Source organism: Numida meleagris, chromosome 13 (assembly GCF_002078875.1).
Source record: "Numida meleagris isolate 19003 breed g44 Domestic line chromosome 13, NumMel1.0, whole genome shotgun sequence".
NCBI classification, from domain to species: Eukaryota; Metazoa; Chordata; class Aves; order Galliformes; family Numididae; genus Numida; species Numida meleagris.
Genome location: NC_034421.1, coordinates 2,951,687 through 2,966,618, shown reverse-complemented (window position 1 = coordinate 2,966,618; position 14,932 = coordinate 2,951,687). Strand labels below are relative to the sequence as shown.

Here is a 14,932-nt window from a genome sequence, read left to right as displayed (position 1 = left end):
ACAGATCTTTTAAGGCATTCCTGCAGTGGCAGTTGACCAAGGCAAGCCTGATATCCTCCACTGAAATTTCTCAGTATGTGTTCTGGGCCGTCTGCTGGTAACTCCCATGTCCGTCAGCAGCCCGAGTGTGGACAGCTGGGAAAGCAGCATTTGGAGCACCCCAAGAAGGGCCTTGATTCAGGGCAGCTCTTGGGCTTTGCACGTGTTGGGGGAGAAGAGCTATGCTCGCACTCGCTGTGTGCTGCAGCCTGGCTCTGCCTATGCCCACAGGGGGAAGCGGCCCATGCAGCCTCGTGCCTTGCATTACAAGCCTCGTGTAATGTGCCCCACTGCCGTGTTCCTTCCAGCCAGGGAGCATCCTGCAGGGTAAGCAAACGTCAGACGGCCTCGTAACCACAGACAGCCCCATTATTTCCAGTGGGCCTCAGCCAATGTGTTCAGATTTGATTAAGAACTTTTTGAAAGATAAGAAGCGTTTAGAGCCTGGGGTTGGCTCCAGTGTTAGTTATTTACATCGGGGTGAGGGGAGATAAAATCTTTTATTAGTGTCACTGTTTAAATATTTTGTCTCTCCATTCCAATATTGTGGCAAGAAGGAACCATATGTGTTCCTAGAAAGAGAGTCTTGTACAGCCGTTAATCAGGAGAAGATCTATTAATGTATTAACATTCAGAATAATGAGCAAAAACAGCACGCACTGGAGAGAGTAACACAGAGCTTTAGTCTGCGGTTTTCAAATGTTTGGAAAATGTTGTATCTCTCCATCTTTCCAGAGCTGATCTTCTGCCAAAATAAGTTCTCTTCTGCTGTTAATTTTAGAAAGGTTAAATCCATTTCCAAAAACAAACGTAAGCGTGGAGTGACGGAAACCAGGAGGGTGTGGGGAGCAGCAGGCTCCCCGTCTGCAGAGGTCACGGCAGGAGCTGCTGTGGCAGGGAGGCGTGCGGGCACGTCCTTTCCTTCCCCAGCACTGCGCAGAGTGGGGGACGTGTGTGCAGAAGATCCGAAGCCCAAAGGGCTGTGTCACCTTTGCAGTGCAGCCCGTCTCCAGAAGGCAGTGGGCTCGGGGGGTGTGTGTGTGTTTGCAGCTCGCTGTTGGGCTTGAGGCAGGATTGACGAAAGGCTTGGCACAGGGAAAGGGCAAATTTTAAAGAGCTCGAGAGTGGGAGAGATTGCTGGTTGAGCAGCTTGGTTGCCTCGAGGTCATTGCTAATTAGCTGCATCTTGCCTAAAGAAGTGAACATTACATTTTAATGCTGCTATGAAAACCAATCATGCCGTCTTCCTTTTGCATCCCATGCTACTGCCAGCTTTGCTATGGCATCTGGAGCAAGCTGCACAAGGGAAGGGAAGAAAGCCCTCTTAAAGGAGATGGAGGGATGCTGAAGTGGTAGCGGAGCTCAGATGAGAGAGGCTGGAGCATGACAGCTGTTACTGGCTCATGCAAAAAGCCTGCCAGCAAAAATGCATCAATTTGTGTGATATCCGGGTGTCTTGTCTTCTGTTTTCATAATTGCATACATGGTGTCTGCATAAATCTCTTCCCCCCTGCACCTCCAGCGAGAGGAGCTGCCTGGCGGATGGCAGCCCGTCAGCGGGCGAGCACCAGCAGGAAGAGACATCAGTCAGATGTGTGTCAGGCAGAGGGCTGGGGCCCGAGGCACATTCCTCTGAGGCTGCTCGAACATGGTGCTCTCACTAACTAGGAAACCTCTCCTTTTCCCCATGGGAAGAGCAGCGTGCTCATCTAAACATGAGAACCAGCAGCGCTGTCTTGCCATGTTCTTCAGTTTAGTGCCAAATGACAGCACAGGCGGCTGCAGCAGAAGCTTTCAGCAAATGCATCGTAGCCCAAAGGTCTGAGTGTCCCCTCAAGGGATACAGTGGAATTTCTTTCCCTTTCTCACTGAGTACTGAAATCTTCCTGCATACCCCTTCGCTCTTTAGCTGCAACTTCTATATCTTCAGCTGCAGACTTTCTCCTTATGGTGGGATCAGCGCTGTCTGCTTGAGAGAGGGCTCCAGGTTTCTCATTACAACCCCGCTGAAATCAAAAGATGCTCAGCCTGCACAGCCCAGCTGATGGGTGTCCTTACTGTCTCAGACGTTGTCTTCTGGCCATGGACCACCAGTTGGGTTGAGCCACTCCACCAATGCAGCTACTGGTACCACCAGCTCCGTGCACTCAGAAGTCGTGAAGTTGAGATAGAAATGGTGACATTTCTGAAGTGATAACATCATCTTCCTCATCCAATCTTGACTTGTCGCTACAGATGCAGCCTGAGAAGTGTGGTTCCCCGCAGTGGGTTTCTGAAGGTTGAAGTTCAGTGTTGAAGACACAGGAGAAAAAGTGCCATGTGTTCAGACAGAACCAACTTTCCTTTTCTACTTTCTGGGTACTGACAGCTCTTGCCCACTTTAGTCCTGTTGACAGCGGTGCTGATGACAGTGATTCCAAATGAAGAAAAACGAATAAATTGCGAGCCAGCAAAAAGCAAGAGAAATGAAAGCATCTTGCTTGACTCGCACTAAGGTTGTGAAATCTGGTTATTGGTGTTGCAGCAGCAACTTACGTTACTTTCAAAACCAACGCTTAAATTCCACTTTGGCAGGTCATAATTATAAGTGACTCACACAGTCCGATAGGAAAGAGCAATTACTGACCAGTTCCTGCTCCTAGCTGAGCTGTGTTCAGTCCCCGTAGTGCTGACGGTAACGCCGTGCTAGCTCCGTGCACGAGTGACTAATGCCTGCCACCAGTTTCCTTGGTGCGGGGCTTCATCCTGCATTTTAGCCCTGGGTGCCAGACTATGACAAACAAGAACTAGAAGAGGATAATGAATAAACATGGTGAGATCTTCAGCTGCAATCTGCCATCAGGTCCATCTGTTACTCCATCCCCCATAAGCCCTGCAAACTCAATGAGCCAGGAACGGGCATGCTCCATATACTGTCCCATCCTACGGCCACATATCTGCGGTCTAATTGTCTGGTTGACAGCATGTCTGTCCCTTATGGTCTTTTGAACTTCTACTGGTCATAGGATCTTCATGCTCTTCAGCCTTCCATCCACCCTGCTTGTGGGAAGACTTCCAGAAGGATACCAAGAGATGAGGATGGATCACACACTGATGCCTGCTATATTGCAGGCTCTGCCTGTTGGCGAGTGGCGGTGTGCTCTGGGGAGCAGATGCCTGTCTCCCAGGCAACCAGGCAGCTGACAGAAAGTTGCCATCAAAATTCACCGTGCTTCCAGCTGTCCTTCGACAGTGCAAGATTTTGCAAACTTTGCTGCTGGTGTTCTCGTACAGATCTCCTGCTCGCAGCTGCCGTTCACAACAAGTGGAGTCTGTCCCCACTTTGGGAGCTGGGCCATCTTGATTAAAGCCCACGCGGATGATTTTACTCCATTTCCCCCATAGGTGCTTCCTTCTCAAGTTGCAGAAAGCCCATGTTCTCAGTTCTCTGCTTCGCCGTTGCTTCCAGCTCTCCTCCCAGCAAGGGAGATGGAGAAGAACATGAGTTAGTGAGGTGGTTAGTGAGATGAGTTCCCTTTCCAGAACACAGATTCTTGTGCGTGGGGCTCATTCGCCAGTCCTTGGTTTCTCCCTCAAGTTGTCTGGGAGAGGGCTTTGGGACATAGTTTCAGCTGCACCTCCTTTTCCCTTTGCACCAAGCCCCTGTGCTCATCAGAGCCAGGCACAGACCAGGAGCTGCCTTTGGATGGCAGGGCTGCAAGGCAGCGCAAGGCTGTGATCTGGCTGGGAAAAGAGAACTTGAATAACACCCAGTGCCTAGCATTGCAGGCTACAACTGCAGTCATTTCAGAGAAAGTAGCAGGAGATTTTTCTCTTCCTAATTTATGTCCCTCCTGCATATGGCTTCTGTGGAGTCGCTAATGTTACAGCCAGATGGGTTGGCATTTTACTAGACAGAACACATGGGCTAGATGTTGTTAATGCTTGTTAGCTACTCACTCTGCAGCTTGACCACTCCAATGTGGTCACCTCGCAGATGGCTGGAAGCTGCAGCCCGGGTGCCAGAGCGCTCCAGCTCTGCGGCACTCGGCTGTGACAGCAGTTGTGATAACATGCATTTGGCTGCTTCTTCTGAAGGTCAGAGAACATTCTACCTGTGGCTGGGGATCAGCGTGTCTTCCTGCTACATAAAAGAAAGACACCAATGCGTAAAGATCCCGAGCCTTTTCATGAGGTGTTGGCTTAATTTCATTGTTGGATTTTTTCTAGGATGGCATTAGAAAAATCTTGTAAGCCCTCATCTACATTCCTTTGTGGTTGGTGCTTATGAACACGCTGTGTTTGGCTGTGAATGGTATCTAGCAGTCCTGAGGCCTTTAGCATCTCGAGCTCTGATGTATCCTATGTCTGTATTAGTGGACGTCCCACGCAATATTCCTTCCTCTGTGATGTGAATAGTCATCTGTGATTTACTCTCACCAGTCTCGCGTTCAGCCAAACCATTTCTAGGTATCACCTCCACGAATCTCTGCAGGGTGAACCTGCCTGAGAGCTGGTGTGGCCGTGCCCATCAGAAGCTGAGGCTGCAGAAGCAGACACTCCTGGTGAATCATTTCTGTTCCCCCGTTCCTTCTCTGACAATACTGAGGTTCAGTTCACAGCATAATGGCGGGAGGCTGAGTGCATCCCTGAGTGCAGGGAGTTTCGGTTTCAGTACTCGTCCTTTAAAACTCTCAAAGCACTTTAGGAAAATGCAGGGGTATTAATCCACACTGAGGTGTAGTTCTTCAAACCTGTGATTTAAATTGGATATATTTGTCTCTGTCTGTCCTGAACTGTTGAGTAACATTAATGCACCCTGATAATAGCTGTCACATTTTACCCCTGGGGGTTGCTCCTCTGTGATAGGTGAAATCATAGCAGTTCAAAGGCCTGTCTTTCAGGATGAAAAGCTCCACTGGAATATTCAGATATAAAATAGTAATAGTGCGAATCAAAAAAACGCATTTCCCTTATTTTAAAGTCTTTGATCTTGTTTTTGTGGCGTCTCATTTGACAGTCTGAAGGGCATTAACCCGTAGGAGAAACCGCAGAGCGCCGTCCCCCAGGATGAACACCAGCCGTTCTTCTGCACCGAGAGCGGGCCGGGAGCTCAGCACATGGCTGGGCTCTTGTTGACGTTGTTTTACACCAGCTGAGGGGAGCTCACCTACGTCACGACGTGGAGCTGTAGGGAGAGGCTCCCCGCTCCGCAGGACTTGGGAGTGGAGTTGGTGCCACAGCCCGGAGCCCAGCGCCGCTGTCACTGGTGCGTGCCCTGCCTGGGTTGTGCGGCTGATTAAGATGGAAGTGTATGAGGTGACCTCCTGCGCCGAGAAGAGATTGTGGGGTTGTGGTTCATCTCAGTGTTGAATAATAAGAAAGAGAAAGGAAACGTTTGCAATAAATCTCAGCGCATGCAGGGCTGTTTCTCGCTTATCCCACCCCAGCTTTCAATTTTCTTCTTGGCATTGCCAGGTGCTTGCTTTCCTTTGCTCAGCAGCTAAAAGCAGCTTTTTCATTACATTTCCTGGAAGGCCCTTTACAGGCATCCATCCCTCCCTGCCTCATAAATTCACTTTATCCAGCGAGCTGGTGGCACGGAGGTCGGAGGTCTTTGCAAGGAGCAATTATTAAAAGGAAGCGCTCTTCCTCTTTTGGGTTTCAAAGAGGATGTTAGAGGGGGGAAAAACTTTACAGCAGATGAGGAATGGTCATTTGAAAAAGGTGGATGGCCTGGTTGATGGGAGCTGAGCATCCCGCAGAGCTGCATGGGGAAGGCAGCCTGTCAGGCCAGCAGAAACCTGCCCGCTACCCCAGAAAAGGAAGGAGGAAACCAGTAAACAGTTTGCTAAATAACCTCATAAATATTTCAGGGCGTAAGCACATCTTGTGGTACAGTTTGTTTTTTGTTGTTGTTTTTTTTTTAATATTTCTCTAATTTTAAATGAACAGCCTCTAATTAAAGTGATTTAGTGGCTACCTGGGGACCTGGTATTTGAGCGGTGCGTGATACTTAGGGAAGATTGATAGGCGAGGCGTAATTCAATTGGGGGATTTTGATAATGATATCATCACCCGAGAGAGCCGAGTTTGAGCAATTACGCAGATCTCAAAGCCTCGTGTTTGGATTGCTATAACTTCAGCAGGCACTTTCCACACGGGTGTGCACACACATGCACACACACACTTTCTCTTTGTTTTTCTGTCCGTTGCACACCGCAGAGCACTCTCAGGGCAGCGCGAGAGAAGGCAAACACAAATTCTGCATAGGCAATGATGCCTATTCATATCAGTCTGCATTAGAAAGCAACGCTTTCCACCTTGCTGCTGATTGCCCAAAAGCAAATGCTGGACATCCATCAGCAGCAGGATTTGCTGCTGGTATTTGCTGGGCGCTGCAGTTCTTTGGCTGGCTGCTCTGTGGGCTCCCCAGCACCAGACCCAAGTGACCCACTGGGCTTCATCATTGTGTCCACGTATCACTTCTGCTTCCACAGCACTGTCCTCGCCTGGCAGACCCGGGGAGCTCGGTGGCTGCGCGTGGGCAAGGCGGCCTTTGACATTTAGAAAAATCTCAGTATCCAAAGCAAGAGCCAGAAACAAAAAGAATTTCTTCTTTAAAGGTCAGAGCAGGCGCCTTCTTAAAAGATATTTTCAAGTGGGTTTGTTGGGCTGTGACAGGGTTTGCACACAGGTTAGTGTGAGCTGTGGTGGGTGGCAAGGGGCTGCTGGGACCACGAGTGTGCCCCGTGCACTTGGTGGCAGAGGCTGCAGCACACACAGCGATGGCATCAGTGAGGTTTTGAGAGGTGACTGGTTGGTGCAGCAGGGCCTGAGCACTTGTGCTGATGGAAGGACAGTTTGGGGGAAGTGTCCTGTGCAAAGTGGAGGTTCTGAGGGATGGGAGCGATGAAAGCGAGCTGCACAAGGACTTCATCTGGTGGGGAGGTGTGTGTAGCCCACAGGGGAGCAGGTGGCATGGCAGGCTTCAAGGAAGGACAGGGAGCACCATGAGGACAAGGGAAATGGCCTCAAGAACTGGGGCAGTGAGAGGAGATTGTGGCCATGGCATGACCCACAACAGGCACACGGAGGAGCTCTGTATGGACGTGAAGCTGTGCTGCACTTTCTCTTGGCACACATGGGGCTGTTTCCCTTGTGTATTCAGAAAAGTTGTGCACAGGGACACAGCATAGAAAGTGATTTATGGAAAGAGGATAACAGATGAGATAGAGCCTCCACAATACATATGCTGGGTAAATGTCACTGGGCAATGATTCACTTGCTCATACTGACCCCTAATACATCTCAAATGTGAAAAGTAATGTCTTCTGTAGAGCATGGCCAAACAGCATCTGCAAAGCAAAGGCTTGTGGCTGTGCCAAGGGGAAGAAGGTCCCTCTGGCAGCCCTCCCAAAATCTTGGATTTAATCCTTCCTGACTCTGAGGAGGTTTTGGAATTGGGGTTCCCTTGCTGAGCTGTGCCCGGCACTGAGCTCCACCAGCACTGTTGTCAGCTCACCAAAACACATTTGGGAGCTCCACCTCCAGCATTTGAATGTGTGTCTTTGAAGATAGAGGAGCTCATGTCACGCACGGATCGCACCTCTGGATGCAGTTGTGTTTCCTTGATGTGGAAATCAGAGGTAGGATCTGCACACTGTGCTGAAATGGGAGGTTGCATTGAATGTTAAAGCCCTCTTCTCCCTTTTTCCATGTCTCTGCTCCATGTTTTCTCATGATACCACATCCTTATGTTAGCTTTCTCTTGGGGGTGTGCAAACATCCTCTTTTCAATCTCCTCCAGATCTGAAGGCCTGCAGAGCACTGGGTCTTGTGCTCCACTGGTATTTTACAAGAAGGATGCTTCAAGTGCCTAAATTTATACTTCATGGTAGTTTATAGTTGATGGCATTTCTGGAGCAAGAGTAGGGACATTCATTGTTTTTCCTAGCTACTAAGATATGTTACAGAGCAGAGGAAAAGAAACACACTAAATGGTAAAAAATGGAGTCTCTGGTCCTGAGTGCGCATCTGAACCAGGTTAGCTTGTAAACGACCGAATGAAACTGTCCAACTTTTGACACAGCTGCCTCTCAGATGGTAGAACAAGGGGAGAAGTGAATGCTGGGACTTGACTTTTAGGGGTTGTTTCTGTGCAATAGCAGCATGGGGGCAAATATCTATGTTAGGGAAACCAGTGCAGTCAGAAGCCCTGTGTGTATTCTGTCCAAGTGACAGCCCTTGAGAAAGCCTCCTCCATCCATGCCCTGCTGCATGCCCTGCCAGCTGCAGGAGTACCACTGCTCCTCTGCACCTTCTGCATCATCTAGTCCCCTGCTGGAGAGAAGGATTTGCTTTTCTACCACACTGGTGGTTATTCGAGAGACTTTTATATGTATATCTAAGCTATAAAGCCTTGAATAATTTACCCTTTTCCAGGGTTAAAGGGAAGATGTATGATGTTTCCTTCTGGCACGCAGTGGCTGATCTTGATTCTCCTGGAGACACACTTGTACTAACAGCTCCTTTCTCCGAGCAGAGCCAGGAGCAGCTATTGCAAGTTGATGTCACCATGTGGTAAATAGACCTGTCGTCTTCTTCTTCTACAATGTAATGAAACCTGCCCCTGATCTGATGGCTCCGTGAAGAACTGCAGTCTGTAAGGAGAAATCTGATGTCGCCCTTCAGATCTATGGCAGGAGTCGCGTCTCCCACCGGCAGAACCAAGCGAGCAGTAGCACGGGGCAGACTGATTTCCATTGCTTTTCTAGAAGAGGTCCCAGTAGGCCTTAAATCAGGCTGAGCTGGCAATGGAGCTTAGCAAAAGCTGGAGTCTCCCTTTTGCAAGTATTTGAGATCTGAATAAAACATAACCTAGACTGGAATCTCAGTAGTTTAGTGAGCCAGGCAGATTTTTTTCCCCATGAATTAGACAGAAACAATGCAGGTGTATGTGAAGAGTACCTGTGAGATGTTGTTCTCACAGTGCTTCCGCTTCCTGGACTGTCAGCATCTCTAGGTCAGCACTGCCTTTAGCTGGGGTGCCCAGCTGAGTGGGGAAGGTGTGCTGATGGTCCCCAAAGTGCTTGTGTCTTCTCCTCCTCTGCATGGGGAGGATGGGTCACTCTCCAGCTCAGCTTTCCCTTTGACCCTGTGTATTCGGTGCACCTCTAAAGGGTTTTTCTTTTGCACTTTCCTTTAAAAGCAATGACACACAGCTCTGGGTGAGATGTGTTGATAGAGTTGGGCCCAGAGCCGTCAGAGCTGGGCTTGTGTGTGGTGTGGTTTCTCTCATCTGCTTCCCATTGGGTCAGTGATGCTTGTTCATGTTCCTCAGCTGAGCATTTCCTACCTAGAAGAGCGTGGGAGGCTTTGGGCTTCATTTGGACTTTGAATTCTAAGGATGCCTCATGAGGGTGAATGGTGATGGCATAATATGGACGTGCCACTGCGGGTGGTGGTGGCAGCTGTTGTGGCCACAGATTTGCTTTGAGGGTTGAGATGTAGGTATTTTTAATTTTAAAAGTCACAAGAAGTGAGTGGAGGGCCGTGCACTGTGAAGAGAGAGACTCAAGGGTCCTTCCAGCTTTGTACCACTGGAGGTTTCAGCTTTGTGTCTTTCATCAATGCGGATTTTACACCTGGGGCCACAGGTATTGATCCAAAATAGCATGAAATATGTGTGGCCTGCAGCAGTGGCTGAGCACAGCATCTCCCCCAGAGTCCCATCCTCCCTGTCCCCACTCCCCAGTGCATCCCTTCCCTTGCCTCTATTCCCTGCTCCCTCCCCCGCCCGCTGCTGGCCCAGGCAGGGTGTAGGCACTGAAAAGAAACCCTGCGAACTAATGGGAACTTGTTGCTCTTATTGCCTGTAATCATTTTATTTCTAAAGCACACGCTGCAAGGATACCCCTGCTGTTGAACTCAACAGCAAGTCTGCCTGTATATCCCGGTCTATTCTACGTTATGAACAAATGAGAGGAGAGGAAAAAGCAATAAAAACAAATAATAACAGTAGCAATGAGAGCAATTTTGAAACACTCCCAGAAAAAAAAAAAGAAAAAAAAAAAAAAAAGAAGTTTCTAACTTTTTTTTTAAAACGCTCTTTGAGATTGAATGAACTGAACTGCAAGTGCATCCATCCTCAAAGGCAGCGCGTAAACATCTCCCGGCAGAGATGGAATTGCCTTTTTTCCAAGTGGCTGCCTTCTCGCCTTGTTCTTGTTTCTGAAGAGATCATAAGGAACCTGGATGAGACGTCTGTTTTGTCGGTGCTTTTGGATTTTTTGGATGCTTTTTGTGTTGGTTTTTTTTTCCCCCCATATTTAGGAGTGCCACTGGGGGAGCCCAGTGCCAAGAGGATTGCCCAGGAGAGAGCAGTCCCAGTGAGCGCAGTGGGGAGGAACAGTCTTCTTGAAAGCACGTATTTGCTCATGAAACTTTCTCTGATCATTATTCTTCTGCCTCTGCTGAAGGAGGAAACTTCGGTTATGAAGAATAGTGGGGAGAAATGACCATTAATCTCGTAAAAAAAGAAATTATTCAAATGCGGCCTTCACGCGCGACACCAGCGAGCTCAAAGTAAAAGGGAAATTTAAAACATTTATGTTACTCTGTTTCTGAGATCATAAAACACAGGCAAATGGTCTGGCGCTGGATGCTAAATTTCTTAAGGAATTTGCTTTAATTAATTAAGCTAGTAAACCAATTAATGGATTTGCTTGTAAATTCTTAGAAAATTAATTTTGTGCCCAAAGAGGGCTTTAAATCTGTGAGCGAGGCAGAGTGTGTATTTCCTGCAGAGATTGAGTTCCCGTTTTAGCGAAGCCCATTCATTGTTGACTTAGGAGATGCAAACGATGCATTCTTCATGCTGGGACCTTCCTCCTGCTGCTTCTGCCTGTGCCCACGGGGCAGCTCCAGCCTCTCCATGGGACATCCCTGGCACGTCCTGGCTGGTTGGGCTGAGCCCATTGAGTCTGACGCAGCGGCCCATGGGCCGTGCAGCCCACAGGCAGGGTGCTGCAGCAGGTGAAGGCACCCAGCTCCTCTTGGAGCTGCTGAAAAACAACCAAGCTGAAGTGGAGGAGGTTTAAACAAAAGCTAATTTACTTTTCTGCGCCAAAACCTTGTTTAGATTCCCTCCCTGGCTCGAGGTTGACAAGGGCATCCTTGGTACCTCACGCTCTTCGCAATCAGAACTGACAAATACATGAAAAGTTCATAATCAAATGTGTCCAGGCTGCTGAAAACATGAAATCAGAAACAAGCAGTTTCCCTGCGGCCCTGGGTGATTATTGCTTCCCTTCTCCCCTGGCAGGTAAAGCCATGTTTCCTCTCCACGTGGCTCTGGTTTTGGCATCCTGTTTTTGGGGTGGGGGCTGTGCCGGGCACTGCTGCTCAGTGAGGGGAAGCAGAGCCGTGGAGCAATTAGGAGCGGCAGCATTTTGAAGAGGAAAATGGCAGGAGGAAAAAACTAGCATTTGCGCTGTGATGTTTTTTGCTGTTTCTTAATAAACAAGCAGCTTTCATGCCTCCAGAGGCAGGTGAGGCTTCGAGCAGTCCTTACTTCTCTTGCTTTTGTTTGTTTGTTTGTTTGCTTGTTTTGTATGTTGCAGGAGATTTGTAATGTCTTCCCACATGTTGAGTTTCCTCACTTTCATATGAGCATCACTGGAATAATTCCTCTGGAGCTGCTGGCTGTGAGCTGCCGGGCTGATTTCATCACTCAGAACCACTGCGGGGCTGCAGGATGGATAGCTGCCGGGGGGGTCCTGTCAGCCAGGAGCGGGTCTGCTTCCTCCTCCAGATGTGTAGGGCTTCAGGAAAGGCTGTTTGCATGGAGAGAGAGCTCCTGGGTGTAGCTGCTGCTCCCCGAGGCCCTGGATGGTGTTGTTGGTGGTGACACTGCAGCGATCACCCCAGCTTGGCAGCACCCCATGCAGTTCCCATGGCCATCAAACTGCTCTTCTCCCCGCTGTGCCAGTTATTACCAGGGGAGGCAAACACAGGGGGTCCTGCATGGGGACTTGGAAACACAGAACTCAATAACAGCCCAATTAAAGCGTGCGCTGAGCACCTGCTCTGCGGCAGATAACATCTCCTTGATTACAGGCAGATCTGCACTGAAGGAGGCTTCGGAGCGGCAGCGCTGGCTCTCCCCTGCGTCGCAGGAGGTGAATTAAAACCTTGCTGTATTAATGGGCCTTTTCTGCTTTCCCCTCAGGCCTCCAGCCCCTCTGGTGGAAAAATGCAACTTCTGGAAAACGAGTTCTCGCGGACCATCCGGGAGCTCATCGAGCTGCACCTGCTGCACCAGGACAGCATCCCAGCCTTCCTCAGCGCCCTCACCCTGGAGCTGTTCAGTCGCCAGACCATCGCGTAGCGTGCAGACCTGCCAGCCAGGCCCGGAGCGCCCCAGGGCAGGACACTGCCTCAGCCACAGTGTTCAGCAGGTAGTGAGGATGAGCTCTCCCCTCCCACCCTTCAGTCATGGCATTGGGTTGCTTCTGTTTTGCAGGAAGCTCCTTATTCCCACTTCTTCCACGCTGATACCCAAACCCCACAGTTTTCTCTGAGAAGCATCGTTTCCCTCCTGGGTGAGAGCTCTATCCTAGGTCTCTCCTCTGCAGAGGTGGAGAATGGGTCTTGCATTCTCCACCTTTGAACTGTAGAAGGCATTCATCACTCCCCAGACCACCTCAGCATTCCTCTGGGAATTGCTGCTTTGGGGAGCCATGCCTTTTGCCAAAAGCTTCCCCCAAATCCAAGACCTGCAGAGATAGGGGTGGGCTTTGAGGGTGGCAGGTTCCTTCTGGATACCTCCTGCTCTTGCATACAGTTCATCACTCACGGGGGTTGGAATTATTTCCAAAATAGCCCGTCACCTGAGCTCGCCCCCAAGGTGCCAGCCCCTGCTCTGCCATCACTGAGCACACATGAACAAGAATAAATGGACTTTCGAAGATCCTACACGTGTGTTTGACACCTCTATGTCTGTGGTGCGCTCAGATGCCAGCCCCACGCTATTTGTTCCTCACTGGGGGGACCCTTGGCCTCTTGGTTGTCTCAGGAATGTGGGAGGTGGCAGGGAGCCCATCAGGGTGCTGGCTCTCCCCTTGCTGGGGATGTCCTTCCTCCTGCAAGCTTTTCTTTCCTGGGTGAGGCACTCCTGAAGGCTGACATTTTGTGTTGCAATGGACGTACCTCTTCTATCCTAAGAATAAAGTGTCACTTCCCAAACTGGATGTACGACTCCTTTATTGGGGAGGTACACCGTGCTCCCCCCATGCTCTCCCATGTATGAAGTGCAGTAACGAATCGTACCTCGGTGGTTCAGCGCTGGTACTGCATTGAGAAGGAAGGACATCATCACCTCAGTTTTGCCAGGCAAGTCTCATTCGTGCTGTAAACAAGATTAGTTTGTTATGAACTTCTGTGTATATTGATTTCCTCTTGATATCAGCAGGAACACACTTCCTAAGCTTGGAGAGAACGTAGCAGTAAGCAGGCCAGCAAGTGAGCTTCGATGCTTACGGTGAGTGCAGGGTTGGGCACCCGTGCTGGAGTCACTCTGGGACCTGTCCTTGTGTCTCCAGGCACAGAAAATAGCTGGGACAGCCATGCGCTATGGGGAGGCTGCAGACCCTCTCCCCCCCCCGCCTCCTCTCCACGGGGTTTGCAGGGGATGAAAGGTAACAGCAAAAGTTTGGCGTTTTCTCTTCCGCTTGAAGAAGTCCTGGTGGAAGATGAATTGCCTGGCGTGCTGTGCCAGGGGTACGCTGCCTGATTCATATGCGCAGCGTGGCGCTGAGAGTCGCCTTCCTCAGTCATGGGGAAAATGAATCATGACGTCAGCTGCACTCGGCTCCTCCGCCAACACAATAGCAAATTCTGGCTGCCTCGGAAAATTTTTCTCCTGGCTCCTCGCAGGAGAAATGAAGTAATTAATAAGTTTACAATAAACCCTCTATCTTAGCAAAACACGGGTGAGGTGAGAAGTGATGCTGGAGAGTGACAAGGGAAAAGATGTTCTGCCCGTTGGAAAGTTGCCTCCCAAGAGTGAAAGGATGATAGGTTGGGAAAAGCAGTAGTCTTCCGAGATGCCTTTGGTGGGGAGGAGACACAGATGAATTGCTTCTCTCCACCTATTCCCCAGCAAGACTGATTTGTTCAGCTAAGTTTAATAAGCCAGCACGTCTGGGAGGGATGTGTTGCGAAGATGGGTGCTTGGCCAGATGTGCCTGTGTGGTGCCGAAGCTGGCAGTGCTTCTGGAAGCTGCTGGGGCAGTGGTCCTGCTCTGGCCAGCAGCATCCCTGCCCTGCTGCTGCGTAATGCTGTTGGACAGTGGGCAGCCTTGGGCACTGGGTGAAGCCAGGGCTCTAGGGAAGCTTGGCTGCTCCAAGGCTTGCCTGCAGAGCCTGGGAGCGCTCTTATGGAAGCATGACCATTGCAAAGCCACCTCTGCCACCTATGGGACTTGGACCTGTGGTCAGACTTGGTGCAGAGGAGCTGAGACTCCAATTTCCAGTTGAGGCACTGAAGCCCTGTTGGCTGAACCCTGTGCCACCATCATCACACCACTCCTCTCTCCTGTGAGCGAGCTGTGAGGAGTAGCCATGATGCCAAACTTCACAGTGATCGCCCCTTCCACCCAGAGCTACCCCAGTCTCAGCCCATCACAGGGCTCTGCCAGCCCACTCGTCCCCCCGTGTCCCCCTGTGCATGGGGACAAGGGACAACTGAGGCACAGTCTGCTGCTGATGGTACAGCAGTTTGCAAACACTCCAGGTGCCGGGTGCATGAGTCCCATCTGTCTTCAGCTTGTCACTTGCAAAGCTCCAGCCCTCTTTGCAGAAAATCATTTTAGAAAATCTTGGGAGATCGGTAATAAATTTGCAGTCGGTT

General features: G+C 50.0%; 1 protein-coding gene across 8 annotated transcripts in view; it reads left to right on the top strand.

Annotated features, from left to right (window-relative positions):
• MAD1L1 (MAD1 mitotic arrest deficient like 1) overlaps positions 1 to 14,932 on the top strand; it is a 380,749-nt gene that overhangs the window by 315,775 nt on the left and 50,042 nt on the right. For all 8 annotated transcript variants that reach the window (XM_021412108.1, XM_021412106.1, XM_021412115.1 and 5 more), the window contains one exon: positions 12,251 to 13,561. In XM_021412108.1, the coding sequence (XP_021267783.1) occupies positions 12,251 to 12,409 (159 nt within the window). In that variant the 3' untranslated portion in view covers positions 12,410 to 13,561. The remainder of the gene's footprint in view (positions 1 to 12,250; positions 13,562 to 14,932) is intronic.